At 44.7% G+C, this 27,843-nt stretch overlaps 1 protein-coding gene across 3 annotated transcripts in view; it reads left to right on the top strand.

Annotated features, from left to right (window-relative positions):
• The window catches only part of dph6 (diphthamine biosynthesis 6), a 60,792-nt gene that overhangs the window by 19,187 nt on the left and 13,762 nt on the right, over positions 1 to 27,843 (top strand). For 2 of the 3 annotated variants that reach the window (XM_034112223.2, XM_034112224.2), the window contains 7 exons: positions 8,410 to 8,471; positions 8,848 to 8,942; positions 9,055 to 9,148; positions 11,218 to 11,368; positions 11,789 to 11,914; positions 13,564 to 13,693; positions 13,817 to 13,991. In XM_034112223.2, the coding sequence (XP_033968114.1) occupies positions 8,410 to 8,471; positions 8,848 to 8,942; positions 9,055 to 9,148; positions 11,218 to 11,368; positions 11,789 to 11,914; positions 13,564 to 13,693; positions 13,817 to 13,991 (833 nt within the window). Of the gene's footprint in view, positions 1 to 8,409; positions 8,472 to 8,847; positions 8,943 to 9,054; positions 9,149 to 11,217; positions 11,369 to 11,788; positions 11,915 to 13,563; positions 13,694 to 13,816; positions 13,992 to 27,843 lie in introns of those variants that run through there. The other variant, XR_004554437.2, reaches the window with a different exon arrangement.

Genomic DNA, 27,843 nt, shown 5'->3' with positions numbered 1-27,843 from the left:
CACTATGGGATATTGAAACTCCCGTATTGCCAGACATGCTTATCTCGAAAATCACCAAAACAACCAGAACTTAACAGGTGGAACCCTGTCTCAACACGGGACCCAGCATTGCGCGGGCCACACTTGGAGCAGAGACATCTAGCCTATAAAAGCGGACAAAAGTGAGCGGCGAGGACCAGCTCGCTGCTGCACAAATGTCTTTGATGGAAACACCCTTGAACAAAGCCCAGGATGTAGCCAGTCCACGAGTAGAATGAGCACGCAGGCCCGTTGGTGCCTGCAAACCCTGACTCGTATAAGCCAGAGCAATCGCTTCCACAATCCAGTGGGAGAGCCGTTGCCTGGTAACGGGCTTGCTCTTCTGAGGGTTAGCCCAGGATATAAAGAGTTGGTCATTACAACGAAACTATTTTGACCTGTCCATATAGATAAGTAAAGCACGAACTGGACACAGCAAATTCGGCCGCTGTTCCTCAGAGGAACACAGCGGCGGAGGAAATGCCACAATGTCAATGGGGGTACATGAGCCAACCACCTTAGGTATAAAGGCAGGGTTGGGCTTCAGCAACACTCTCGTTTGCCCCGGGGCAAACTGAGTTCATGAAGGATGTACAGAGAGCGCATGAATGTCACTGACTCGCTTGGCAGATGCCAGAGCCAGTAACAGCACTGTCTTCAGTGACAGGTGTTTCATGTCAGCTTCTTCCAGGGGTTCAAATGGAGGTCGAGTGAGCCCATCTAAAACCACTGCCAAGTCCCATAAGGGCACCAGTGACCTGGAAACAGGGAGGAGCCTGCGAGCCCCTTTCATAAAATGGCTGACCAAAGGATGTTGGCTTGCCGTCTTTCCCTCAAAGCCCACATGGCATGCAGCAATAGCAGCCAGGTACACTTTGATCATAGAGAAAGCTCTGTGTTTATCAATTAAGTCCTGTAGAAATGATAAAATCACCCCGACAGGACATTGAAAAGAGATGTGTCCTTTTTGAACACCCTCCACTTACAGTCATAGAGAGACCTGGTGGAGGAAGCTCTTGCACTCTGAATAGTGTTTATCACCTTCTGGGGGAGTCCCACTGTATTCAGATTGTACCACTCACGGGCCCGGCCCATAGTGCCAAGCGCTCTGGGTGTGGGTGAAAGATCGCCCCCCCCCGCCTGAGACAGTATGTCCCTGCGTAGCGGGAGCTGCCACGGCTGATATATCCCTAACCCTGCCAGCCAGTACATTGCAGGCCAGTGCGGAACTATCAGGATGAGTGTTTGGCGTTGTTGTCTCACTCTGAGTTGGGGGTATCAGAGCCAGGGGTGGGAACGCGTACAGAAGGACCGGAGGCCAAACGTGCGTGCCCGCGCCTAAAGGTGCGTTTAAATCGCGCATTGAAAAGAACAGCTGACATTGAGCATTTTCTTTTGATGCGAACAGATCTACCGCGGCTCAGCCGTAACGCACCCACAGCTGACTCACAATTATTGGATGTCGAGTCCAGTCTGCATATAGTGGTGCACCTCTGGATAGCAGATCCGCCCCGAGGTTCATCACTCCTGGTACGTGCGTCGCTCTCAGAGAGAGGAGACGTCCGCAGCTCCATAAGATCAGTTTGCGTGCCAGCATGTGTAACTGGAGAGAACGCAAACCCCCTTGGCGGTTTATATACGATATTGTGGTCGTGTTGTCTGTCCTCACGAGGACATGATGTCCTCTGAGAAAAGGCAGAAAGCGTTTCAGGGTGAGGAACACCGCTAAAAGCTCCAGATAATTTATGTGTGACCATTGGAGGTCTCTGCTCCAGAGACCCCTCACAGGTCGACCTTCGTATATACCCCCCCAGCCCATCAGACATGCGTCTGTGGTGACCACCTTCCGCGATAGGACAGCACCCATAGGCACGCCCCGTACTAGAAAAGTCGGGTGTAGCCAGTGGCGCAGTGCCATTACGCATTTCATAGTGACCATCACTCTCCTCCAATCTGAGGGCAGCTACCCAGCGCTGAAACTCCCTCATGTGTAAGCGTCCCAGTCGTACCACCAGAATGGCTGGCGCCATGAGCCCCAGCAACCGCAGACATGACCTGAAGAGAACATATTTGCGAGGCTGGAAATGAGCGAGGCAAGCCCTGAAGGCTTTCACTCTCTCTGCTGACAAGCGGGCTGTAAAGGACACCGAATTCAGGCGTAGGCCCAGGAAGAGTACAGTCTGGGCTGGAGACAGCATGCTCTTTTCTGTGTTTATTACGAAACTCAGGTCGAGCAGGTGTTTTACGAGGACATTCGTCTGCGTAATAGCCTCTTGCTCCGACTGTGCGAGAAGGAGCCAATCGTCCAGATAAGTTGCCAGGCGAATACCCTGTTGTCTTAATGGGGCTATCGCGGCTTCCGTACACCGTACAAACACTCGCGGGCTGAGAGACAGACCGAAGGGAAGTACTCTGTACTCGTAACAGACACCCTGAAAGGTGAACCTCAGATATTTCCTGTGTGGGTAATATACTGGGTTGTGGAAATATGCATCTTTCAGGTCGACTGATGTGAACCAGTCGTTTTGGCGCACGACACGCAACAAAGATGTGTGAGTGAGCATTCTGAATTTGTATCTTTTGAGATATTTGTTCAGAGCTCTCAAATCTAGTATAGGCCGAATTCCGTTCCCTCCCCGTTTGGGAACGAGGAAATACTTGGAATAAAAGCCGCTCTGACTCTGTTCGGCGGGTATTATCGATATAGTCTTCTTTTCTAGTAGCGAGAAAATCTCTTGCTCCAGAATATGGGCCGACTCTCCCCGGGCCTGTGAATACAGAATGCCCGAGAAGTGAGGGGGGGTGACAGCGAATTGGAGCCTGTAGCCCCGTGTTACTGTCTTGAAAACCCAAGCAGAATCTGTGAGCATCCTCCACTTTTCGCTTCTCAAAGCGAGCGGAGATGTCACAGCTCTGTCGTCTGCCCTCAGTGTCTCTATTTGTTGTGTTATGGGGCCCTCTAGTGTCTGAACACGGTGGTACCCCAGGTTGACAACCCCGGCCGACACTGCACATGCGCGTGGCGGTGGTGCCTTCACAATCCCGTCTATTGTCCGCCTTTTGAGAGAGGCCGTAGCCGCTCTCAAAAGAGGGGCAGGCGACAGACTGTTTATTGTTTTTATTGTTTTTCTTTTCATTTTTATTGACTGCGCCCTTGGCTTCAAGCCTGGAAACGACAGTGGAAAATTATTTATTCTGAAACAACAATGATGTGTTTGTGTGACTTAAACGGAACTTGCTGTCTTTGATGTTAAGTCTATTTCCCTGATGGCGCAAACTTGAGGATGACGTTCTGGCATCACTCGAGGCGGCGGGAAGATGGGGGCACCCCGAAAACACATGAGCATCCAACACTGGAACGTGCTCTGGAGCTGGGGAACAGGGAACTTCCAGCTCCTTCATCGAGGAGAGGAGAGGAGGCTGTCAGGCCGCCCGCTTCTTCTTCCTCGCCTGGTGGCTGAAAACCTGGGTCGGCTGCGCCTGAGCGGCAGCTGCCGGAACCGGAGATTTTCTTTGCTAGCTCCCTCTTGCCTCGTGCCTGGGCTGGGGACCCGGGACGGGCTGTGGTCTCTGCTGCTTCGGTATCTTGAACCGGGCAGGACGTGAGACAGCTTGGCAAATGTCCGTGATCGCTGCGATCTTGTCCCACACGGCAGGCTCAGGTTTGCTCGACATGTCTTCGCAGAGCTCCGCCTGGTAGGCGGTCAGCAGCGAGGAGACGTTGAGTGCCCTGGCGGACAAAGCTACGGCTTTATAGGCCCGTTCGGTCATCGCTGACTGGAACCGGTCTGCCTTTGCCGGTAGCATGGGGTTCCTGCTCGGTGTCGAAGCCAGCCTCGGTTGGAGGTGGGCTGCCACCAGCGGCATGCGGAGCAGGCCGAGCCTCTCCATACCGTCACAGTCCAGGGAGGAGGCACCCTGGATTGGGGCCTTGTTGCTAAAGGGGCGGTCTCTCCACGAGACCGACACCTCGTCCAGCATCTCCGGAAAGACTGGAAGGAGCTGCCTCTTCGTCCTCGCTGCTTGGGGCAAGTTCTTCCCCTCGTAGCGAGATCTGGAGGTCTCCTTGGCCACATCAGGCCATGGGATGTCCAGCCTGGACGCAGCGCGTTGACACACGGCCTGCAAGTCCATACTTAGGAAGGGCGACGCTGGTGTGCTCTCGCCCGGGGGAGCGGACATCGCTCCCGGCTTTGCAGCCTGAGCCGATGAAACGAAGATGTCATCCTCATCCGAGTCAGACAGGAGGAACTCAGAGGTATCCTCTTCGTCCTCCATATAGTCCAACTCCAGGACATCCTCCGCGGCTGGAACCATGGTGAGGTCCAGTTGGGAGCCCCAGCTTGACACAGCGCGGGGCTGCGCTCTCGCGGCTCTTGCCGCCACCGGGTCCCAGCCTGACACGGCGTGGGGCTCCGGTTCAGCGGCTGCCGCTGTTGTTGAGCCCCAGTCTGACACAGCGTGGGGCTCAATCTCTGCGGCGGACGCCACCATGTCTTGATTGCCGGCCGGCGAATCAGCGGACAGGAGGGGGTCCCGTCCCGACAAGCTAGCTTGGCGTGCTAACCGTCGGCGGATGCTCTTAATGGTGAAGCGGCTACAATGCCCGCACGAGCCGGGGTTATCGATAGCCTCCCGGGTGTGTTCCAGCCCGAGGCATGACGGGCAGACTCGGTGTGAGTCTGTGCCTGAAATGTTAAACCCGCAGCCGCATAGCCGAGCCTCAGAGTCCCTGACTCCTCTGGTGTGAGGGAGAGAAGGGTCCATCTTCGTTCGCCGGGGTATCGGCGTGGAGTGGACGCACTAGTAACAGGTACATTACTGAGAAAAAAACCTTGCCGTTAGTCCGAAAGGAAAAAAGGCGACGGTGTAGATTTTATTAAGCAAGGGCTTCCATCATTGGATCATAGTCTCAGTCACCATTGTGATATCCTATATTTGATGATTGATGGCAATTTAACAGATATTCATACAATTAGTTCTCGAGATTATAACTTTAAATGATTTTAGTATGGTGGGAATAAATTGTTTCGTCTTTTTAAATCACCGGCGAACTTTGTGTGAATTTTGCCCAGAGAAAGTTCTGTATGGTTTTAAGCACTCCCGGTTCTCCTTTTGATTTGTTAAACTGAAAGGATTTCATCTTGATGCGATTGCTACACAATTCATGCTGTCTATTATTCTGCTCACAGACGCTGAATTTCAGATAAGAGCCTGACAAATTTCACATATAACCTTAATCTTATCATCCTTTGCACGGTGCCGCCTCCCTCCCCTTCTTTCTTCCTTTCCATTTTGTATTCTCTCTGTCTTTCTTTCGCAAAGATTAGGTGATAGTGAACAGCTATTGTTTTGGCGTGGGTCGTTGAGAGCATTGTTTAAAGGCTGATGCAGCTCACCTACTACGGAGGAGATGCTTATTTCATCCATTTAAAGGCTAACATTTTACACATCATGAATCCAATTTTCTCTGCCTTTTCTCTCTGAAGGCAGGGATTAAAGCCGAGCTGTCAGCTGGCACGCCAGATCTTAAGACAACCCGTGGATGTCTGCGATACTGCGCTCAGCTCAGCTCAGACAGTATCTACAATCTCCTGGCTTTTAATTTAGCATTAGGCTCAGTAAGCAAAATCACAAGCAGTTTCAATTAAATGGGCAACTCACTGCTGTGGGTTTACATGAATCAAACTCATCAAAGTAGGACAAGGCCGATCATGGATGTTTAAAAGAAATAGTGCAAAAGTGTGCTCTGAAAAGAATTGCCATGGACTTCTATAAGGGTAGAAGTGAGAGCAGCATTTTCCGTAGAAAGGGTTTTTATCTCACAGCCTTTCCTTTGGTCCAATAATTGACTTTAAATAATGAGTTTTCAAGCAGAAACAACGGGTTTTCCAGACTCCACTTAATATTCTATCATTGTGTCTGATCATTCTTTGCATAGAAGTCAGCTTTTACATTTGTGTTCATATCTTTAATATTAAAACAACTTGAATCCCTAAATGGCTCTTGGTTTTCTAGTAAACTTTTTATTCTTGGCTACTTTCAAGGCCTTAAATGTCAACAGGGTTTTTGAAAACGGCTCTCCCTCATTACTGTGCTCACTGGTTTTAAAGTTCACTGAATTTAATTGGAGTTTTATAGGATAATACGAGGTAAAAAGCTCTTTTTAAAGGAGAGCCATTCCTCTCAGTCTCTCTTAGGGAAGCTCCTCTCTCTCCAAAGTGCGGTCTTGCTGTCTCTGGTGGCAGACTAATGGCAGCTTCTAGTGGGCTTATTTGGGTTTAATGTGGCATAATGAGGTTAGGTAATTGGGTTTAGGTCAAGTTGTAAAACAGGTTCAGAGGAGACAGAGATGTGAAGATGTAAATGGGTGGTGTTAGATCGCTGAAGGCTCTCACCAGTGGCTACTCAAAGACTTCTCAAAGCATGTATTGTACAAGTGCAAGCTCATTCCACATACCCTCATTTCCAAACGGTTTCACTAACCTTAAGTCAGTCTGGAACTTCAATTATGAAAACACTCATACAAGTGCTAAGTGGTCTTGGGAGGAATGCCTCCGCGTTAATGCCATCTTTGTATCATTTTATCCCTCACTCCTGTCTTCCTAGATTTCCATCGTCCTTTTCCCTCCTTGTAAATATCAAATCATGTTCCATATATTATTTAAGAGAAGCCAAGTTAATGAACATATCAAAAAAGGTGGCATCCCCTCAGCAATTTGGAGCCAATTATTAGAATTTGTTAAAAAGCATGACTAATTAAAGAAGATATTTAAATGGAATTGAATTTTAATGCTTTTTTCCCCCTCCTGCCTTATTACCTTTGTGGCAGGGTTAAGATGAGAGGATGTTGAGATTAGATATTCTCACACTAATTAAGACCACCTCTCCCCTGGGAAGAGAATAAGGGCCTGCTCATTCTCTCCCTCCACACCCCCATACCCTCCCTCATTCCCTCCGCTGTGGCCCTGCGTCTCCCCCCCGCAGTGCTGGACCACCGGGGCCCCGAGGTGAGACACAGCTGGGATTAAGATGAACCCAGGATGGGATTCGACGTCCTCCCATCACGTCCCCTCACCCTTTCCTCTCGGCTCCCATCCGTTGCTCCCCATGGGTCCCCGGGATGACACGTTAACCTTTGAGGTTGTCAGACTATTAGAGAGGAGAGATTCTCACATTACGATTCACTTTTTTTCCTTTAATTAAACACATGAACGTGCCGATGAGCGCGACACGGTGATGCCTCGGAATAGAGGAGCTAGTGGATTTTCCAATAAATTATTAGGGACAATTCAGCAATTTCTTTCTATTGCGATTGCATTACTGTCACAACTGCACGTCACTCCATATAGGTCATCAGTAACTTGTTAATGATTATGTCAATCAATTAAGAGGCGGCCAAAGGAAGAGGAAAATGTTGGAGAATAAGGGAAGCCTTCATCAGTGACTGTTGGGGTGTAATTGTTGGTTCCAGTCATTTGCCCTGATACAATTGTAGATATCGATCATGTTTTCCGCTAAACATAGTTGCAACAGCATATAACTACACAGTTTGGAATTTCCTAAAAATGTAGCATTTTACATTCATGTCCTGTTATGTTTTTACTGTTCTATTCTTTGTCCCGAGCACCTGGTACTCAGGGCTTTTGTTTTTCATCGGAACAGTAAAGAATGTACAGTAGGAAAACGCAGGCGGCACTTTCTTTGTGAAAGGAGTTGTTTACATGGTGAGATGGAGTTCAGCGTGGTGCCTTCAGGAACATGCGTCTGAAAGACAAAATCGGGATTTAGTGTGAGGAAGGATTAAAAGCCTTATTAAAAGCCAAACAAGCAAGTGTTTACTGTTTATGTATACCTTTTTAAAAACGGGGTTTTTTTTGTCTGGGGAATGAGCTTGTATTTTAGGAGTGTGCCACCACTGGGTATTTATGCAGAGTTCTCCTCCAAACTTCTTTCCCCTCCTTCTTTTCTCTCCCATGCCTGTGAGTCACTTCCATGCACCATTTCAGGGGAAGGGGAGGGAAAAGGCAAATAAACAAGATCTCTTTCCAGAGTTTATATTCTCAAAGGAAACTAGATGAGGGGGGCGACGGGCGAGGGGGTGTGGGGGGGTCTGCGGCCAGCAATTGAAAACTGTTGCCCTTACCCAGAGAGATCTGTGTACACTACTTGCAAAGTCAAACAAATAGATCCAGGGCGCAGGTTTACGTGTGTTTGTGCGACTGCCCGTAAACCTCCCTGCCTGTCATCTTCAATCACTGTTCCCTGTTCCTGATCAGACCTCTCTCTCTCTCTCTCTCTCCATACGTGTGTCTGTGTGTGTTTCTGTCTTTGTGCACGTTGTGTGTATGTTTGTATGTCTCCTGTGTGTGTTTCCCACGTGGGTGCCAGGCCTGGATCCAGAGAAGCACTTGGGAAAATCTCTATCTGACATGGAGCCCTATCTGAAACAGGTCACACACTGCCACCCAGTTTACACTGTATTTCTATGTTTACATTACGATACTTAAAACATGTTGTGGTGTTTAATATGTTTATTATACTGTAAAATATATTTATCATTCAGTTATAGTTTTAGAGTGATTTCATTCTCAGTTCTCTGCTTTCACAGATTGATTGTGCAAACATATTTGTATTCTATTACAGATACAGAAAATCATTTATAATGTTCAAAAATCAAACGTTTATTTTGAACATTAGTTTGTATGTGTAAGACTTGTAATACCACAAGGTATTTGTATGATATGTCTAGACACTTTTCGGTGAAATGATAGTGTGTTTTAATAGGTGATTCAATGGTTTAACGAGGTGTTTTCTTTCACTGATTAGCTGTCTCAGAAGTATGGAGTTCATATCTGCGGAGAAGGGGGAGAATATGAATCCTTCACTCTCGATTGCCCCCTCTTCAAAAAAAAGATGGTTGTGTGAGTAAAGATATAAACGTTCATTATGTATCTGTATTAAAACGCTGCTATAAGTTTGGAAAGTTAACTTTTGTTCCTGCCAGCACATTCAAGTTTCTTCATGCGTGTGCAGCGATGCAGTGGAGACGGTGATCCACTCAGCAGATGCCTTCGCTCCGGTCGGCTACCTGCGCTTCACAGAGATACACAGCGAGAACAAAGATAGCGTGAGTAAAACGTCTGAAGGAATCCATGAGTATAAGTTGTTTTGCAAATAAGATCAATGCTTTCAATGCCGAATCAATGATTTCACAACAAAAGTTTGAGTCACTCCCGGGGTTGATTACTTCAAAAACCGCTGTGAGGGCAAAACAAACACAAGAACAAAAACCTTTTGGTGTCTGATAACTTTGTCGAACAGAAGAGAGACACGGCACTGTAGGGCAGGGTTCAGATCGACCTCCAGAGGGCCTCTCTCTCCCTTTCGCACACTCTTGCTCTCGGTGTCTCCCTTCATCCCTCGCTCTCTCTCTCTCCGCCAGCCCCACATGGCCTACTTTGACGTCTGCAATATTCACTGCAGCCTGAAACTAGGCCCAGCTTAATAAACATGTCTGCTCACATTAAGGCGCTTTGCATTCAGGTAGCTTGCTAAGCGGACACAGGCGGGGGTTGAGGGGAGGCACTAAGAATTGGCTTTTGGTATATTAAAAGCAGCTGAACGGGGCTTCACAGATAAGAAGGGCGACACTTCGAAACACTTTCCCTGCATAAACACACTGCTTTACAATCAAGTATTCTGTGATGGAGACGGTGACCTCATTTATGTGCAGCTTTAATGACTGTGGTTGAAATTGTCTGCTTTAATAAGACACCTACTGGTTGATGAGTATTCCTAGCGACAAGAAGTGCCGCTCGCACGCCGTTGTATTTGTTGCAGCGGGGTAACACTACAAGGGTTACACAGAGGGATGCTACTCGCTGGTAGCTCACATGTCTCCAGGGTAACGGTTGTGATTCGCACGTGCGTTTCTTTGCACATCACATAATGCGTACATCTGATTTTCTGTTTGTTTGTGTGCAAGAGAGCATGTGTTCGTGTGTGTGTGTGTGTGTGTGTGTGTGTGTGTGTGTGTGTGTGTGTGTGTGTGTGTGTGTGTGTGTGTGTGTGTGTGTGTGTGTGTGTGTGTGTGTGTGTGTGTGTGTGTGTGTGTGTGTGTGTGTGTGTGTGTGTGTGTGTGTGTGTGTGTGTGTGTGTGTGTGTGTGTGTGTGTGTGTGTGTGTGTGTGTGTGTGTGTGTGTGTGTGTGTGTGTGTGTGGGCTGGGACTGTTATGGACAGAAAACATACCCCCATCCCACAACCCCTCGTGACCCTGCAGCCTCACTCCCTACAGCTATATATTTTTCGCTCCCCACGCCTCCTCTCCCACCCCATCACACAAACACACACACACACACACACACACACACACACAGCCCCTGTAGCCCCCCCTAGGTTGCTGGGGGAAGAGCAGGGAGATCCAGGGCCTGCGAGGGGAGGGGGGGGTGCAACCAGGGGAGAACCTGCCCTGGTTCAGCCTTCTGAAGCTCTTCTCGTCAGGGTGACAGATCCGCGGTGACACCAGCACTAGAGGAAACTGCGCCGGGCTCAGGGGGTGGGGATGGACCACCATCATTTGCCCTCCGTTAATGCTAGTCAAGCTATTTTTTTTATGCTGGCCAGGAGAGAGGGGCTGAAGTATAATTAATTTGATTATCATATGGCCTGATGCAGCTGACAGCAGATGAGGGGGGTGAATGAGTGTTGGACAGGGTGAGGGGGGGGGGGCATTGAAGAAATATGAAATATGTATTCAAATGTGTGACGCCCCAGCAGGATTTGGCAGGTAATATGTACGCCTTAGAGAATAATAATGATTTGTTATTTAAAGAAGCAGCAGTCGGGCTAAGCATAAGCAAACAGAAGGATCTGACTGGTGAAATCCAAAACATGTCCCACACATCCAGTCACGAGCTACTTGACTGACAGCCGGCATGATTGAATCTACAGTATCAGAAAACACCACTCCCTATTCGCCTGAACAACGAATATGTTAGCATGTTGTTTCATATTCATTCACCTTGAAGTTATGTGTGTCTGGGCCCTTGTCATGAAGGACTGACACACATAGCCAGCTTGGTGGGGTATTTGAAAAGGTTGGCTAATTATACAGCGTTTTGTCTGTCTTTGCAAAAGGCTCAGCGCGCTTTGGTGGGCGTTTGGCCTGATGTATTCCCTGTGGTGCTTTATTGCAGGATGTGGTGGCGAGAGCTTTGCCCCATGGTAGTTGTCCTTGCCAGAACGCCATTGACAAGATGACTGAGGAGGTGGAATATGCTGATCAAGCTCAAGACAACCAGCAAGAATTTACATCAAATTGTGACCTTAGTTGTCAGCGGGGCCACGGTGAGATTCATTTACGGCGAGACATCCACATGCTGACCTGCGTGCTACAGTGTGTATTTATGTGTCTATGTGTGTGTCAGATGATATTTGTGTGTGGTGTGTGCTTCCTGAATCTGTGTCATGCGGCCAGCATCGTGATGCCGGTATTTTATGAGTGATTGTTTGACAAGAACTGTCATTTCAGCAGTGTATTTGTGACAGTCTCTGAATCCATTGCTCCTTTGACAAAACCACCTATGCATGCATTATCCCATACAGCATTTTCCCTAGTTGTAAAGGAGAAAAGCAAGCCGTTACATACTTATTTTGTATCTTTTAAAAGTCTTGAACAAGCCTTAGAAGCCTTGGACCATACACTTGTAGTGCTGATTGTACTAAGTTGTTCCTGCCCTCTTCCTCTGCTTGTATCTCTTCCTGCAGACCCCTCCCCATCCTGCTCACCGAGGAGCTCCAAAGGCTATCAGTGGATCTCTGGCATCAACGGCCTTCAGAGCAAAGTTCCTGGGATCCAGGGCCAGACAACGGCAGCTTTCACACAGCTGCAAAGTAAGGTGTTAAGTCTGAGGGACAGAAAGAATTGAGGAAGAAAAGGAACACTTGTGGACCAGAGTTGTGGTCCTGCTTTAAAATATACTTAGGAAAAACACAAGTCTGCTAGAAAATTATTTCTTTCTTCCCATATATCACAAAAGCAAAAGCCACATAAAAGGAGACTCAGAAGTAAACTCACCTTTTAATAAGTCATCTTCTATCAAATATAAATCTCATCTTTGAAATGATCAAGGAGAGATGATACAGAATTCCTTGTCCTTTACTGATTCAAGCATTACAACATTACGATTCTGCAGGGCTTGCCGTACTACAAACACTTAAGCCCCAAAAACCCAATGTAGAGAAACATGTGGGGAAAACGTCTTTGTCCCTTGGGTGTCTTTCTTTCTCTTTGCTGCCTTAGCTAAAGACACACAAGGAGGTGTGGCAGATCTTGAGAAGTTGTTCCTTACTCTGAAGAGCTTGTCAACCCAGAAGGCAAAACCCTGTGTGTCAGAGGCTCCGTCAGTCACACGAATGGGATCGCGATTTGACCACCAAACAAGGACAAGCGCTTTAAATAAACCAAAACAGAGCATCTTTTAAAACACACACACACACATACAGTGCAGTCATGTTGGGTGGGTTTATCGTTTTTTGCCCTGCAGAAGTTTAAAGTGCACGCTTTTACAGTGTGTCTGAGCCTTTTCCCCTCTTTCTCTTTTATGATGGAGAAAGAGGAGCGAAAGATGAAAAGCATATTTAATGTTTATCGTGGTGCTCGGCAGAACAGCCTTCACAGTGCCGAGACAATATTAAACAAGTTAATATTTAATGAACAACCTCTTTGTATGAAGGCGAAGTAGTCTGAGACGCTAGTGTTGGCAAAGGAAAAACAAACTTGAAGCTCTTTCAAATGATTGTAGTGAGAAGGCTTTGCTTTGAGCCCTTGTGCCTGTGTTTGCATCCAAAGCCATTGATGTGCACACATACTGTGTTACACTGCTCTATATAGAAGGCGACAAATACCAACACTGCTTTAATGCAGTTTCAATACATTTCAGTGTTAGGAAAACATATTGAAGCTAACCACTTCCTCTACCTCTTAACTACAATAGTGATAGCCTTTTTAGACTGTTTGAACAGACTGGCTTTATGGTAGGTATAGCACAGCTGTAAGCCTGACATTTGTACACAAACAAATGTCTGAACACTGACTTTAGACTCCATGATTGTTTGTTCACTGGCAAGTTTGCCCGTGGTGGTTGGATAAATGCAACTTATAACCTCAACATGTCAAAATAAATACTATAACTAGAATAAGTTTATCATGGTAAACCAAAAACACAAGTCTCAAAGAACCAATTGCATGAAGCTGGTGACCAGTTACAAACACGGCATGTACTGGGGCCAGATGCAGCACTTCTTTTTGGTCTCAAGCCTATGCGTATTATGGACAGGACAACAAATAAAGTATAGTATATAGATGATGCTGCCATAAGCCACTTATGTGTAATGCATGCCAACATTCCCAAATAGGGATTACCAAATATGCAATCATTTGTTTGATAAATATGGGAGTATTTGGTCATGGTTAAATTACTATAATGAATTGACATTATGCTACACTACAGTGATATACTAAAACATGTGTTTCTGTCCAGGTGAGTTGGACAGCAGAGGCTGGAAGCTGCAGGACATCATCCTTGTTCACCTGTATGTGAGGTCCATGGACGATTTTGTTTCTCTGAACACCGTCTATAAGAAACACTGTGGCATAAACCCTCCAGCCAGGTAAGATGCAAACACACATACAGACCTTTCCTGCAGTTGTTCCTCTCTCTCTGTAAACATACAGTATATATATTGTTTAAAATCAAAGCCATTAATTCCTTGTTTCATCTCTTTTCCTTGAAGGGTGTGTGTCCAGGCTCCTCTTCCTGCCGGGCAGCTGCTGCAGATGGACTGCCTGCTCCATGACTGGGCCGAGCCCCTGGAGGAGGGCTGCTTCCACCAGAGAGAAGCCCTGCATGTCCAGAGCCTGTCCCACTGGGCCCCCGCCAACATCGGGCCCTACAGTCAGGCCTTTAGGGTAAGCTCCGAGGTCCACAGCAGGGAAGGGTGGTGTTGCTTGTGGTGGCTGAGGGTGTTGCCGGTTTTACAGACTAATTAGGAACTGTTAATAGTTTAGGAAATTATTCAGGTAATCATTAAAGCATTAGAGACTTGTCAAATCATAAGCTTTGTATGATCTGTTCATGACAACCCTGTTCTGTACAGAACATGTTTGTCTACTAATTGCAAATGATACCTAATCCACTGAATCAGTTGATTCTTGTCAGTGTGTCTGAGCAAGGCACAAAGAACATTATATTATTTTCCGTCATTGTTGGCATAGCAATTTAAAGTATCACTTTATACAGGTGAGTAATAGATGAATGGATGAGTACCAAGGATTACTTGAATGAATGATGCATGTTGCAGGTGACTCTTATGATGCTTACTTGTGCTCAACTCTTACAAAGCATTCCAAGCGTCTCAGATTACATGCAGTGTTTCCTGTTTGTCTGTGTTTATGTACAGTTGCATGCGTGTGAGTGTTGTTACGTGTGATAGTTTGTTCTCATTGCTGGTTTTATCTATGCATGTAAATATGTATCCCTGTTCTAGTGGGCAGTGTGTATCCATGTTTGCACTTGTTTGTAAAGCCACGAATAGCACTTCTTTCATATTGTTTAAAACCCAGGAAGAATGTCAAATTCAAAGGCAGAGCAGAGGAAGTGTGGGCCGCGGTTGCACGGTTGGCTTGGTGTTTTGTTTACCCAGTGTGTATTATATGGGATTACACTTGTCAAGGTACTGTCAACAAGGATAGTGTCCATCTCCTCCACACTGTCCTTGATCCCGCAGCCAAATCTGTCTATGAGTGAGAACATGTGTGGATTCATTTAGAGCTTGACGGCATATCTCACCAGTGTGTCACCGAAGCTCAGAGGCTCTGGTGCAGTCGGGATTCCTGAGATGTAACCTACAGAGTCAGGTTTGCTTTTAACATGCCGGCCGTGTTTGATTTCCTCAATGGAGTCTCATTGAGACATGAAATTGAAGTCAGCCGTGGGCATGTGCGATTGCCTCTGGAAAACAGTTTAATCCCTCAGTCCTCTAATGATCATTCATATCCAAAGCAATTTGAGAAAACAATGAGGGTAGTTTGCTCACTCAGAGCCGTGCGCGACGCTTTGCACGACCCCTGTGTCGCCTCTCAGTGTGTCTGCTCCTCTTCCACGCAACAATGACTTAATTTGATCAAAAATGTATTAACAACTCTTCAGTACAGCTAGAGATTTTTACATATTGATACAATTAGCCCCATGCTGTGAGCAAGCATGCAATGCAACCCCTCCTCTCACCAGTACGTTGACTCCATCTTAATGACAATTTTCCTTGGTGACTATTGCCGTGACACCATGGCGACCCGGCTCTGGCAACAACAGAGACAGAAAAGCTGCTTTCTGGGACCAAATAACCTGGAGCCCTCCACATTCACCGACTGCAGAAAATAATTGGTAATTAAAAGAAGGATCCAGCTATATTAGAGGGTTGGGTTGGGGGTTGGACTAGTAATGATTAAAGGAAGAATTTGTGACCTTAATTATGTCCAGAGAATGTAATCAGTTTTGTGCAGCAGAGGTGTTTTTGTGATGGAGAAGGAATGACTACAGTAAGTGGTGGAAAAAACTACAGTTTGAGAGTCGCCTATGATGATTAATTGAGGTCAACTGTTAACTCTGGTGTTTGTTTTCCTGACAACATGAGGTATTTCAAACAATTTGAATGTGCTGTATACAAATAGGGCTATTAACGGACCAATGTCCAGCTCTACTGGGACCAGTTTATCACTTCGACAAGTGTCCAGTGGTTTGAGAGACAGCACATGGCTGCTGACAGAACATGGCTCTGGCCCTGCAGGATGGGACTACAGGTCTCCTCATTGAAAGGGTGGTACTGTTGGAGGTAGAAAGGATCGGCATTAAGGATGTGCATGTGATGGATGCTGGACCTTCAAACTCCATCTATCTATTCATCTATCTGCCTGGCTTGTCATTTCTCTCAGCTTCAGCTCTCGGGAATGGCATGCTGACTAACTGTCGACTCGACCTGGCATGCTGACAGATTCAGATCTGACTTGATTTAACGAATTAGTTAACCTTTATGATGTCAAAGCTGCGGGCTTCTTGGTGTATTGTATGTTAATGTGCGATATGCTGGTAGTTTAGGTAAAAGCCGCAAGCTATAAAGACAAAAACAGTGAATTCATGTGTGCTTTGTTTTTACCGTTGCTCTGTACCTGATTGACATGTGTTTGGAGGTTGTATTCATCACAATATGCATTACTTGTCAGATCATATATCATTTGTGAGTGCAGCGGTAACAAAGTTCATGACACAATGTTTGTTTTGTTTTGCTGCCTTGTTTATCAGAGAACAAATGCAAATGTTGCTGTCACTTGTTTTAACCACATTTGCATAATCTAATTAAGATATAAGAATGTCACTGTTTTAATACATCAATCAACTTAAGGAAAACGAAGATGCTCTCTGACATCCAGTATTTTCATTTTGAAATATCAAAACAAATGATCTCATTACAACAAAAGCCAAATAATAGCATGCTTTTAAAATTGATAAAAATGATGACTTTATGTTTCCTAAAAGGTGCTTTTGAACAATTCTGTTGCATTAAGATAAAAGCAGGACAAAAGAGTCTTTGTTTCTTTAGCCAGCATGTTCAACTTTTTTGCACAGAAATCCATTTGTGCTTATAGAAGATGATTAGGCGATTGAGTTGCCAGATGGAAAAAATGTACCCATTACTTACTAAAGTCAGAGTTAACAACAGGAGATTGAAACTGCAGGACCTCTTCCACATATATTTAAATGAATGCGGCTTGTTCCATCACATTCCCTTCGGAGCCACATTCACAGGGGCAAACACAAAAGCCAAACCATGTCTGAAAAGGAAAGACTAGCCGTTGGATGGCTGTTAAACATCTCCCCTTTCCTGTTAAGGTAAGTGGCTCACCCCTGGGATATTTGCTCGGAAATTATACTCACTGATCAGATTCTGCGGGGTGTGTTTTGGGAGCTGACTACACTAGCCTCAGGTTGCTGGTGAACACTAACCCCTTGCCTCATTCCCTTAATTGTGAGTGACAGTCAATATTGTGGGGGACTGTCTTGCACAAGCCCGCGATAGGATTTGCATTGGATTTTGAAAATGGTCAATGTGGACTATGAGGCATCGGGAGGAAAGTGGATCTGACGCCGCCAATTAGTGTCAAAGGGAGGAGTGTGTGTGGCGGGGGGTAGCATTTGAATAATCTCCTCGCGGGAGTCTTGATGTCTAAAAACAATAATCTAAACTTTGTCTGACCCTTTTGATGAAAGTTCAGAGGTTAGATTGAGTCATAGTGAAGTTGGACCACCCATGTTAGGCCAGAAAGAGTGTGCAAGAATGACAAAGGTACAAGTTGCCTCTGGTAGTTGAAAGCCTCATTTTGATTTGTTTATTCCAGCCAACAAAGTCGCATATCGGAGGATTGACAGGGAGAGTGACGGGGATGAGATGAGAGGGATAGGAATTCACCGCTCAAATGATTACATCCATCTTTGTTTGAAAAGAGACATATATCTGTTTCACAGGGATATCCATTTAAAATATAGCTCTATACCAAATAGTTCACAATGGGTTTATGAAGATAGCAGCCCTGCTTTATGATGAACAATCAAATCGCTGACGGCTAAATATGAGCTGGTGTGGTGAGTGAGTAAGCCAAAATGTTAGTGATGAATATCAGAAATTAAGCTAAGTGGTTTAGTTTTATGGTTTGTTGTTCTCACCCAGAATGTTTCTCGACTGTCAAAGAGCCAACATGCACAGTTCAGCAGCCCCCCACTCCATCACATCAAACGGCACCCCCCACCTCCCCAACCTTCATCAGTATACATCTAGAGACGGCATCTACCTCAATTACCACAGAAGAGTAATTAGCCCAAAAACAGTGTGTGTGCGTGCATCCGCGTTGGGGGAGGTATTCATGCAGCACGAACAGATTAATTAGGACATTTAACTTCGTTTCTAATACAACAAAATTAATCCCATAAAATATGAGGGATCTCAGAGGAGGTGCCTGTCAGCATCTGACGCATCTCCCCTGTTTGCCATAATCTATTAAAACCTTGCTTTTATCTCACCTCTCCCCCGTCATACTTTATGGATTTTTTCATAAACACGGCCCATACTTCATAAATGTCTCAATTTTCTAGTCCATTAACATTACTTCAAAAGCGCTTGATAAAAGAGGAGGGCATGCGTGAAATAATGCACCAATAATACGAAGCGCTGGAGGCAAGAACAGTAGGGGCGGCTCTCTAGCGTGTGCACTCAGACAATGCAAGGGATGTTATCAACTTTAATAAAGAACGAATGATCACTTCCAACCAGGGAGGAGGGGGGGTGAGGCAGGGAGGAAGGGGGAGGGACCAGGAGGGGAACAGTTGTCGAGTAATTGAGTCGATGAAAAATGAGGTCTTGAAAGCTCAGCGGTTTGAGCACTGATGAGATTGAGAGCTTCTCAAAACTACGGGGTTCTTTAGCACTTGTAGGTACTTGCTCCTAGTTGCAGAGGAGGATGTTAACACAGAATTGTTTTTTCTTTTCATTTCACTGAAGACACAAGTAGAATTGTCTGGCTGTTTCCTTTCCTGAATGCCTGAATTGTGTGCAAGGAGTCTTTTGTCTGGGGAGAGTCAGAAAGGGTTTTGACTGACAGTCGAGCTTCACCTCTCAGCCTTTCCCCTGCGAGCATCGATTCAGTTCCTGTCTCTGCACATCACCTGAGTCTGTCTCTGTAGGCTTTACTCATCCTACCCAAACACCGGGGTCAACTGTCTACGCTTGAACTGGACACACACACGAAACACACTGATCAAACCCAGTAAGACCTTACCGCAATGGCATGTCGGCTGCATGCCCGAGGCCAGGTCTAACACGCACGCACGCACGCACGCACACCTGTGAGCTCTTTGTGAAAGGTCCTGGCTGTATGAAAAGGTAAACTGGTTTGGTCGTTAAGATGAGTCACAGGTGACTAACTGTTACCTGTTACTCACTCATGACTGACAGGACAGGTATCCAACATTCAAACCACTCTGATTGACATGCAAATAGATAAAGATGTATGCAAAGACAAATCAAATGAGCAATTGAGCAGGTTATCTCAAACCATCAGCGTACAAACATTTCCTGGCAAATGTTTACTCGTATGCTGGTTTATTTACCCACAACATGTGTGCATACTCTTTAACACTGTGTTTGCTGCGAGAATGGGCTCTTTCTCCCCCTTTTGTAATGTATCTCTACACGCTAAGATGTATCTGTGTTGCCACGCGGTCATATCTCCGTCCTGGGACACAGCAATAGCTATTGGACAGGGACCGTGCCTCTAAATGTGTACATATATTTGAGAGCTCATGTGAGACTATGTTTTTAATCTGATGAGGGGGCAGTTTCATGGGAAGTGGTAGACGGCAGAGGAGGTAATTATGTTCCTCCCAACCCTGTCCCACGCGCCTCATGCCTCCCCCCCTCTGCCCCGCTGTGACCGCGTGGAGGCTGACCTGCAATGGCAGTGGTCATTTTCAGAAGTCAGTGCCTTCTTTAATACATTATCCTGCGCTGTGCTGCGGAAGCACCACGTGGGGACAGACTGGTATCAGCTTGTACCAGGCGAGGACAGGGGAAGGACTGGATCTGTCAGAGCGCATCGACTCTCACGCGGCCGTGAACGCCGGCGCTGTGCTTCTTCCCCGGCCCCTGCCACACTCCCACTCATTAATGGGCCCGGCCCTGACAACTGATCCTAATTGCCTTTGAACAGCTCTTCATGTATTATTGGTGCCTGACTGCCTTGGTTCATGTCAACAAGCCATGGGGAGCAGGGACAGGATAGCCATGTCCATCGCCCCTCTTCCTCTATTAAATGGAGATAGATACCAGACATGCATGTAAATATACTGTATAATCATTATGTGTGTGTGTTTGCCTCTTAATCACCTGGGAAGCCTCGAGAAACACAGATCTCTGGTGTCTGTAGTGGATGGTCAGCACCCTATCCAAGTTGTTCACCTTTACAGATTTTCAAATTCTTAAATACCTTATGTGTAAAAAGCATTTTGTAATTATTTTTGAGGCCACAGTGATTAAACAGTATAGTCTATATAACATTGTACGCAAAATAGATGCTAGCAATTAGCTATGAAGTATGAAAATGATTTGATTTGATAAATGGCAGACTGTTGCATTTTTTTATTTGAGACACCCACATGTTTCACGAGTGTGTGCTTGCTTGTTTTCCTCACACTTTGTCACTGCTGATGAGTAGTGGAGGGGTGAATGGTTCAGCGATATCAAGAAGGCAGCTGAAAAGCGTCATTTAAAGATCCCACAGCAGCAGATATCTGCCAAGACACTCACGTTGTTACAATTGCAATCACAAACACTCAGTCAAAACACATCATTATGTGTAGTCCCATGTGTGAATTATTACCCCATATCCAACTATTTACTTCCCATTTTGCCCCTCTATTTGAATACGGGAAAAGGAGAGGTGCGGTGGCTTGGCTTTTTATTTGTGGAATGAAATAACTGAATAGCGAATGCATAGATAAAAAGCATAGCGGCGTGTCCTGTCCACTCCCATCACTGTCGGAGAGAGGAGAGACGTATGACCATCCCATTACTATGGTAACTAGCCACTATATTCAGAGCTGCCCGGGTGTGTTTCTTCCCCCTGCAGTGACGAGAGGGCATAGCTGACAGGGCCTACACATATATACACACACACACACACACACACACACACACACACACACACACACACAGACAAAAACACACAGATTGGGATGCTCTTGGAGATGCTACTTGTGAAATATACGTGTGTGGCAAATACAGACAATACAGAAACAGGTTCCCACACAAACTAGTGACATACAGAAACTAATAGGGATCCGTGTTAGGGAGAAATATATCTCCCTTAGTTTTAACATTTCACTCATAGCATTTTTTTTCATAACATGTAATGGAGAAATATTCCTAATTGAGAATATAATAACACGTAGCAAAATAGGCACAATCAAAAAACAGGATAATGCTTTCTATCCACCAACCAAACAGAATATACAAATGTCTAGCAAATGTAATAGTGTTTTGTTAGCACAGGATGAATGTATGAGAGAGAAACAACGATTGATATGTCAGTAACAAACGCGTAGTTTATAACACTAATTGTCACCGACCCAGAGTGTGTGTTAGTCGGCTTTTTACTGCAGCAGAATCTCCTACTGTCTGCTGTACATCCCTGCACTGTAGTTTATGTATTTTAGGAAACAGCTTTTATAGATTATTCCTATAATTATTATGTTCACTATGTTTCTGTGATCCCATAAGTTGCGTACATTAAAAGTGGCAGTCAGCGCCTCTGGTTAGGAATGATTATTACATCCACATTCAACAGTGTGCAGGCATTGCCGTATTCTCTTCTTTTATTCACTTTTTTCTTAGCAGTACTACGGATGAGTCAGACATGAGTTGGCGCTTACATTCCATTTACTTTTGGCAACTAGCTTCATCATAAATTTCCTATGGAGGCAATTCTTTTGAGTAGTAACTTTTAACCTGGGTCATTCATTTTTGAAATGCCATTGTCATCAAAGACCGCTTTACTGTTGTAAAAACTGCTGCAGATGAATAATACACAGCCTCCTTTTTTTCTGCGGACATATCGGCATGTTCACTTTTAATATATATTTATTATTGATATTATGGATTTATTATGTAAGGGGATGTGAGGCCCTGTGAGTCTGGGTAATGTAATGTAGTTTAGATGCTCGGGGTAAGAGTTCATTCAATATAAAATAGAGTACACAATATTTTCTACATGTCAAAATATATTGAGTTCAATTTGATGCTCAGACACAAATCTTAAGGGAGATTAAGCTCATTTTCAGCACATTGTATTTTATCAGCTTACTATAGTTATGTTATTGTTTCTTGTGAACATTTACAACAAAATACAGATTGTAATAATTCCAAAGTAAGAATATGAAAGGATCTCTGAGATGGAAAATAATATTGTAATTGTATTTTTATTCTTTTTTAGACACATTTTTAGATTCATTAGATTTTCATTATTTGATGATAAAATAAATATATAACAACCTCACATTATTATTTTTTACACTATTTCCTTATAATTTACCCCAAAATGTCATCCATATTTATGAATCTCACTGACGGAATGTTCTGCTTATTTATGCAAACATTTTGACTTTGCCAACAAAAAAAAGAAAAGAGGAAAATCCAAGAAGACTTGGAAGCTGTCTCGCCAGCCTGTCCATGGATTTGGCGGACTGTGTATGAACAGCATTGTGGATCCGGCTGCCTTTTGAATGCAGCCATACTGCCATCTGTTGAGACCAGACGGGACTACATCTCTTTTTGCTCTCCTCTGCAATTTCAACACCATCTTGTTCAATCCGTCTTTCATTTTTTTGATCGTCTCTTATTCATCTTTTATTAACTGAACTACACATTTGATCCATTGCAACCAACAGAGTAGCAACAAGGCGTGTGGGTTGACTGGATGTTTTGGACACGGACGCAGAATACTTTTGTTAATGGAAGAGCATCTTCATGTCACTGGGTCATTTGAATAGATATTTCACAATGTAGTCCTCTCCTTCAAATCTCACACAATCTCTACACAGACTTACTTAACCTCACCGATACTGATAGTTACTCTTTCATGGTTGTGCTCTGTGTTGACATCGTTGTTTGTGCCCAGGTTAAGTTAGTGGTTACTTTACCAGCCAGACCAAGAGATGCAGCATCGAAAAGAGGAAAAATATGAAGAGACGAGGTGGTCACAGCTGGAAAGGCAGAAAGAACGGGGGTTGAGGGATGCAGCTTCAGCATCATTCAATCAGACAACATGCCCCTCAGCTGAAACAGCGAGACCCTCCCCGATTCTCTCGAATTAGGGAGATTAGCAGGAAAGCGCATAATGCAGGATGATGGAATTTGTCATAATTTGCATTGTCCTGGAAAGATTCGGTTTGATAGAGCGATGCATGGAGGGGCTTGTCATGTCCCACGGGCAGGTCATAGAGGAAGCTTGGCAGAAATGATTTTTGCGATATGTGCATCAGTCGTAAAAGCCTCACAACCAATTTGTCAAAAAATGTGAGGTCGGGACAGTTGAAGGCAGCAGGGCATTTTGCCTAACGCAATGAAAAACCATGCCCCTCCATCACTCTGCATCCACAGCCCTGCTCTGGTGTGGCACAGTACTCAACAACAACAATCGTATTACATCAGCTTTCAGTATTTGTGGTTTTATTTGATTCTATTTGATCATATTGACATCAATATTGCTAATGTAAATCTACACGGGAACAGAATACCATTTAGCTTCAAAATGTGATCATTTTCTTTGTTAAAAATATATTTTTGTGGCAGTGGAAAGATGTATCTATTATTTGTTTATTCATGCCTGTTGGCATTCAGATGTGTCTCCCTGAGCATCCAGCAGTCAGGCTCCTCTGACCTTGGTTATAGCACTGAGCGGCAGCTCCTGACCACCATAAAGTTGACCAAAGCTGACATGACAGTGTTACTCTTCCACACGCTTCAGTGTCTATGGAGCGGGCATGTCGAGGGCAGACAAACAGGCACAACAGGAAAATACACATAAGCTTAGAGAAGGTGGGGGTTGGGGAAAGGCCAGTGTCCCTGGCTCAGACTGACCACACATTTTTCTCAGCAATGGCTCCTTATAGTTGCGTCATTTTTAATGTACTTCTAAATGTGTCCCCTTGTGTTCTGAACATATGCTTATGGTTAGTTTTCTGAATAAATGTGCAATTCTAGACCTGAGAGAATGCATTCAGAAGGGCCCTGTACTTGCCGCTCTTTGTGCACTTCATACTGCTATTTATGTCGCCGTTTAAGTAACACTGATTTTGTGTGACAGTTGAGCATACAGGGGTTAGGCTCAAACTGGAGCACAAACAGGAAGAAAAAATAGAGATAGTAGAAAAAAGAAGGGGAGAGAATATAAAAAGGCAAATATCTCCCTCCCCCTTCCCATGAAGCCTTAAATGAGAAGCCTAACATGGGGAGAGATTCTGTAGAAGCAGGGTCGTGGTTCTCCTGAAAGGTTTGTATTTGTAGAAATGAGGTGTCAGAAGAGGCAGGATTTCCTCAGGGCGCAGCACAACATGAGCCCATCTCTTATCATTTCCCACTCCCAGACGTGATCTGCTTTGAATGCACTAATGCTGAAAGAGCCCCACAGACTTGAAGCCAGTTCAAGATGAATTCACTGCACACATCCCTGACAAACTGCCATCCACCACACACGGATTAAACAGTCGTTGCATATCAAATCCCCGCCAAAAAGAAGAAATAATATATGCACTTAAATACATTTAATAAAACTTCAACCCTCAGTTTTTGATCCCCACATTTCGAGCCATTTGCCAACCCTAAAATATTCAAGAAGAGAAGAAAATTACTGAAGTGAAAAATATGAAGTTAGAAATTTGGAATTTGTCACATATAAGGAATGTTCCATAAGGGATTTAGGTAAACCGTTAAGGCCCTGTCACACTGTCCCGAAATGGACACCCGATGGACACACGATAAAGGAAATGTTCAAATTCGGCTGTGATCGTAGCAACATCGGGCCATTCGTGAGGGCATCTAAGCCATCGTATGACCGCCGGTGGAGTTTCTCAGGCTCCCGCAGCAACTTTGTGAGCGGCAACTTCGTAAGGCACTCGTGAGGGCATCTTGTCAAATCGTGTCATCTTCGTGTTATCATCGGTGCATTCACACTCACTCTGATCGGGGCGAATGCCCGATGGCACCGAGGATAACAAGATGCCCTCACGATGGCCTTACGAAGGGCAAAATTGACACACAAAATTCAACACGAAAATGAACCTTCGCAAGGTCCTTTGGTAATTCTTTGGCATGCCAAGGATTTTGCCTCCGCTCACGAAGTTGCTGCCGGAGCCTGAGAAACTCCGCCAGCGGTCATACGAAGGCTTAAGATGCCCTCACGAATGGCCCGATGTTGCTACGATCACAGCCGAATTTGAACGTTTCCGTGTGTCCATCGGGTTGTTTTATTGCACAACAAAATCATGTAAATATATTATGTAAATAACCCAATTTGTGTTCTGTGAAACTAAAAAGAATATAATATATTATTTTGAAGGACAGTTGACAGGAAATTGTTGTTGTTATGGAAACAACATTATGGAGAAAACGTAATATTTTCTACATATAAAGACGGATAAAGTAAAGAACAAAGTCTGAAGATATCAGTACAGTATCATAGTACTGTACCATAATTGTTTTTGGTACTTTCATTGCAGTTGTATGTCTTAAATGTAATGTAAATGTTGCCTTCGTGTGTGGTTCGGGGCCATCTTCGTGCGAAATTCACAATTCCATATTCGTGTGTCCATCGGGTGTCAATTTCGGGACAGTGTGACAGGGGCTTAATGGAACAACCCAGTGTCCCATTTAAAATGAATTGTAGTGTGTAAATCAAATGAAGTATGAATGGAACACACCATTTAAATTAAGGCATGCCACTTTAAAAAAACATATTTTAAAAGTTTTAGCTCTTCAGTACAAACAAACCTGGTGCTCTGAAGATGCACTCTTATTACACGGATGGGTAAGCTGTAAACAACGCTCAACATCTCCCTGAAAGGATGTTGCATTTAATTACCTATTCGGATACTGTGTGTGCCATTAACCTCTTAGCTTGATAATGTGTCCTTGCATAGGGGAAAAGTTACACCATATTAATCCAACCTATTTTACACATTTTGTATTTATCATTTTACTGGTTAAATTATGCATGAGGTCTCAATGGGGAGAAATGTGACCATTAGCATATCTGATGGGAGCGCTGGAGCCGTTTTCCACCTCTCTCTGTCCTTGGAAGCAGGCAGAAAAACCTGACTGTTCGTCAATACCAGGTCATTTTATCCTGGCCAGCCCAGTTCATCCATACCGTCCCACAGCTTTGCTAATGACACTCGGAGACGTCCTCAACTCGATGGGGGCCCAGAGGGCTCCAACACCAATGTGAATATAGTCTAGCACTGTCTGGTCATCTCTGGAAGCTCTTTGACAAAAAAACTGCAATTAGAAACACCTCAGACACACCAGCCTGAAACAAGACACCGTTAAGGGTTGGGAGCGGACACAGGCAGGCGCTTCCTGAGCACATTTACATATATGTTACTGTCTGCAGCTCACAGGGAGAGAGAGAGGGTGTCTTTGGTGAGGGTGACCTTTTTGACATGTCATTGGGTCAATTGGAAAAGTGATGGCATCTTAGACATTAAATAAAGGTTGATAAGGCATGACAAAAAAAAAGCTTGGTTCATTATAAGCAGGAAAAACGGCGTTGTTGTCTGTTTTTACTGTAAAGGCTGCGTGTCAGTATAATTGTATACAATGCGCCAGAGACATGGCGATATTGTATGCATTTCTTAATCAAAACGTGACTACTTGACTGAATGCATCTTAATTTTCTTACTAAATACAAGTAGTGAAAATGAAATACTGCTTTGATATTCACTGTGAATACTTGTGTCTAAAGTGTCCAACCATTGGCACTGAATGTTCATTTAAAACATCAATACATCTAAAATATATTAAAAGTCATATTTATTTTTGTGAGTGTGTCATTTCCTAAAACCTTTAAGTTGTGACAGGAGATATTAAATATTATTAAACAGAAATAAACCAATATGAACATGTAGTATTGATTCACCCTTTTCTCTGTGGGCCATTTAAACTGCTAGCTTTTGAAAAATACTTACCTTGTTATAGAAAGTTTAATGTCATATGCAATTGTTTGACCCTTATGAATATTAAAGGAACCCGTCTCTGTCCTATTAAAAATGCATGTGGCATTGTGGTTGTTGATCACGTTTAGAACGCCCATGCAAATTGGACTGTCTTCCCTGTCAAGGCCTAAGATGAATAATGTAGTTGTGTTGTATATTCAGGGACACAGCATTGACAGTCAATTAACAAGTTTGATTGGTGTGTGAACTCGTTCTTTTGAACTGTTAATTTTATGTAAATAGTATTCGCTCTCCCTTCTCCACTGTCTCCCAGGTTCACCACAGAAATATTTGCCCCCACCTCCACAAACCCCCAAATCCCCAATTCCACCTCCCACTAAGAGTAACCAGAGCGGGATCCTTAATAATTGATCATCACACACCTGCTTGGTAGAAGCTATGGGAGTCTGCCTTTAACAGTCAAGGGGCCCCATGCTAGCCTCTTTTGATATTCAAATTGACAAATGGTTGCCGGTCTTTATGAATTCCAAGTGGAGCGAGCTCTTTTCATGGGGACAAGCTTGTTAAGATATTCTGGCCACCCGTCCAACCTGATGGAGCCCTACTTTGTTGGAGTGGATATGATGGCATTTGATGGCTCATAGATGAAATGCCAATGACAATTTGTTGTTGATGTGTGGGAATTTGGCTTTTATGTTAGGCGGACATAGTTATGCAGGCGCTCGGGCAGATTGTGCTTGCAGGTAAATGATCCGGTGATTCATCCAAGTCGTTGAAAGCAGCGAGGGCCTTATCTCCTCCCTTTCTTCCCCCTAACTCACTCGCGCTCGCCTTCCCTCCGTCTCTTGTCTCTCGCACTGTCCCAGTAATTTGGAGCAGCAGAGATGGAAGCTGACGATTCATCAAAGTTGACAAGTGAACCCAGGAGCTGGGGATCATGGCAAACCCATCTGATTATGGAAATAGCCATGACCATGTTTGCCCTCT

Source organism: Pseudochaenichthys georgianus, chromosome 22, assembly GCF_902827115.2.
Source record: "Pseudochaenichthys georgianus chromosome 22, fPseGeo1.2, whole genome shotgun sequence".
Classification (NCBI taxonomy): domain Eukaryota; kingdom Metazoa; phylum Chordata; class Actinopteri; order Perciformes; family Channichthyidae; genus Pseudochaenichthys; species Pseudochaenichthys georgianus.
Note: the sequence above shows the minus strand (reverse complement) of the source record. Positions and strands in the feature narration are given on the sequence as shown.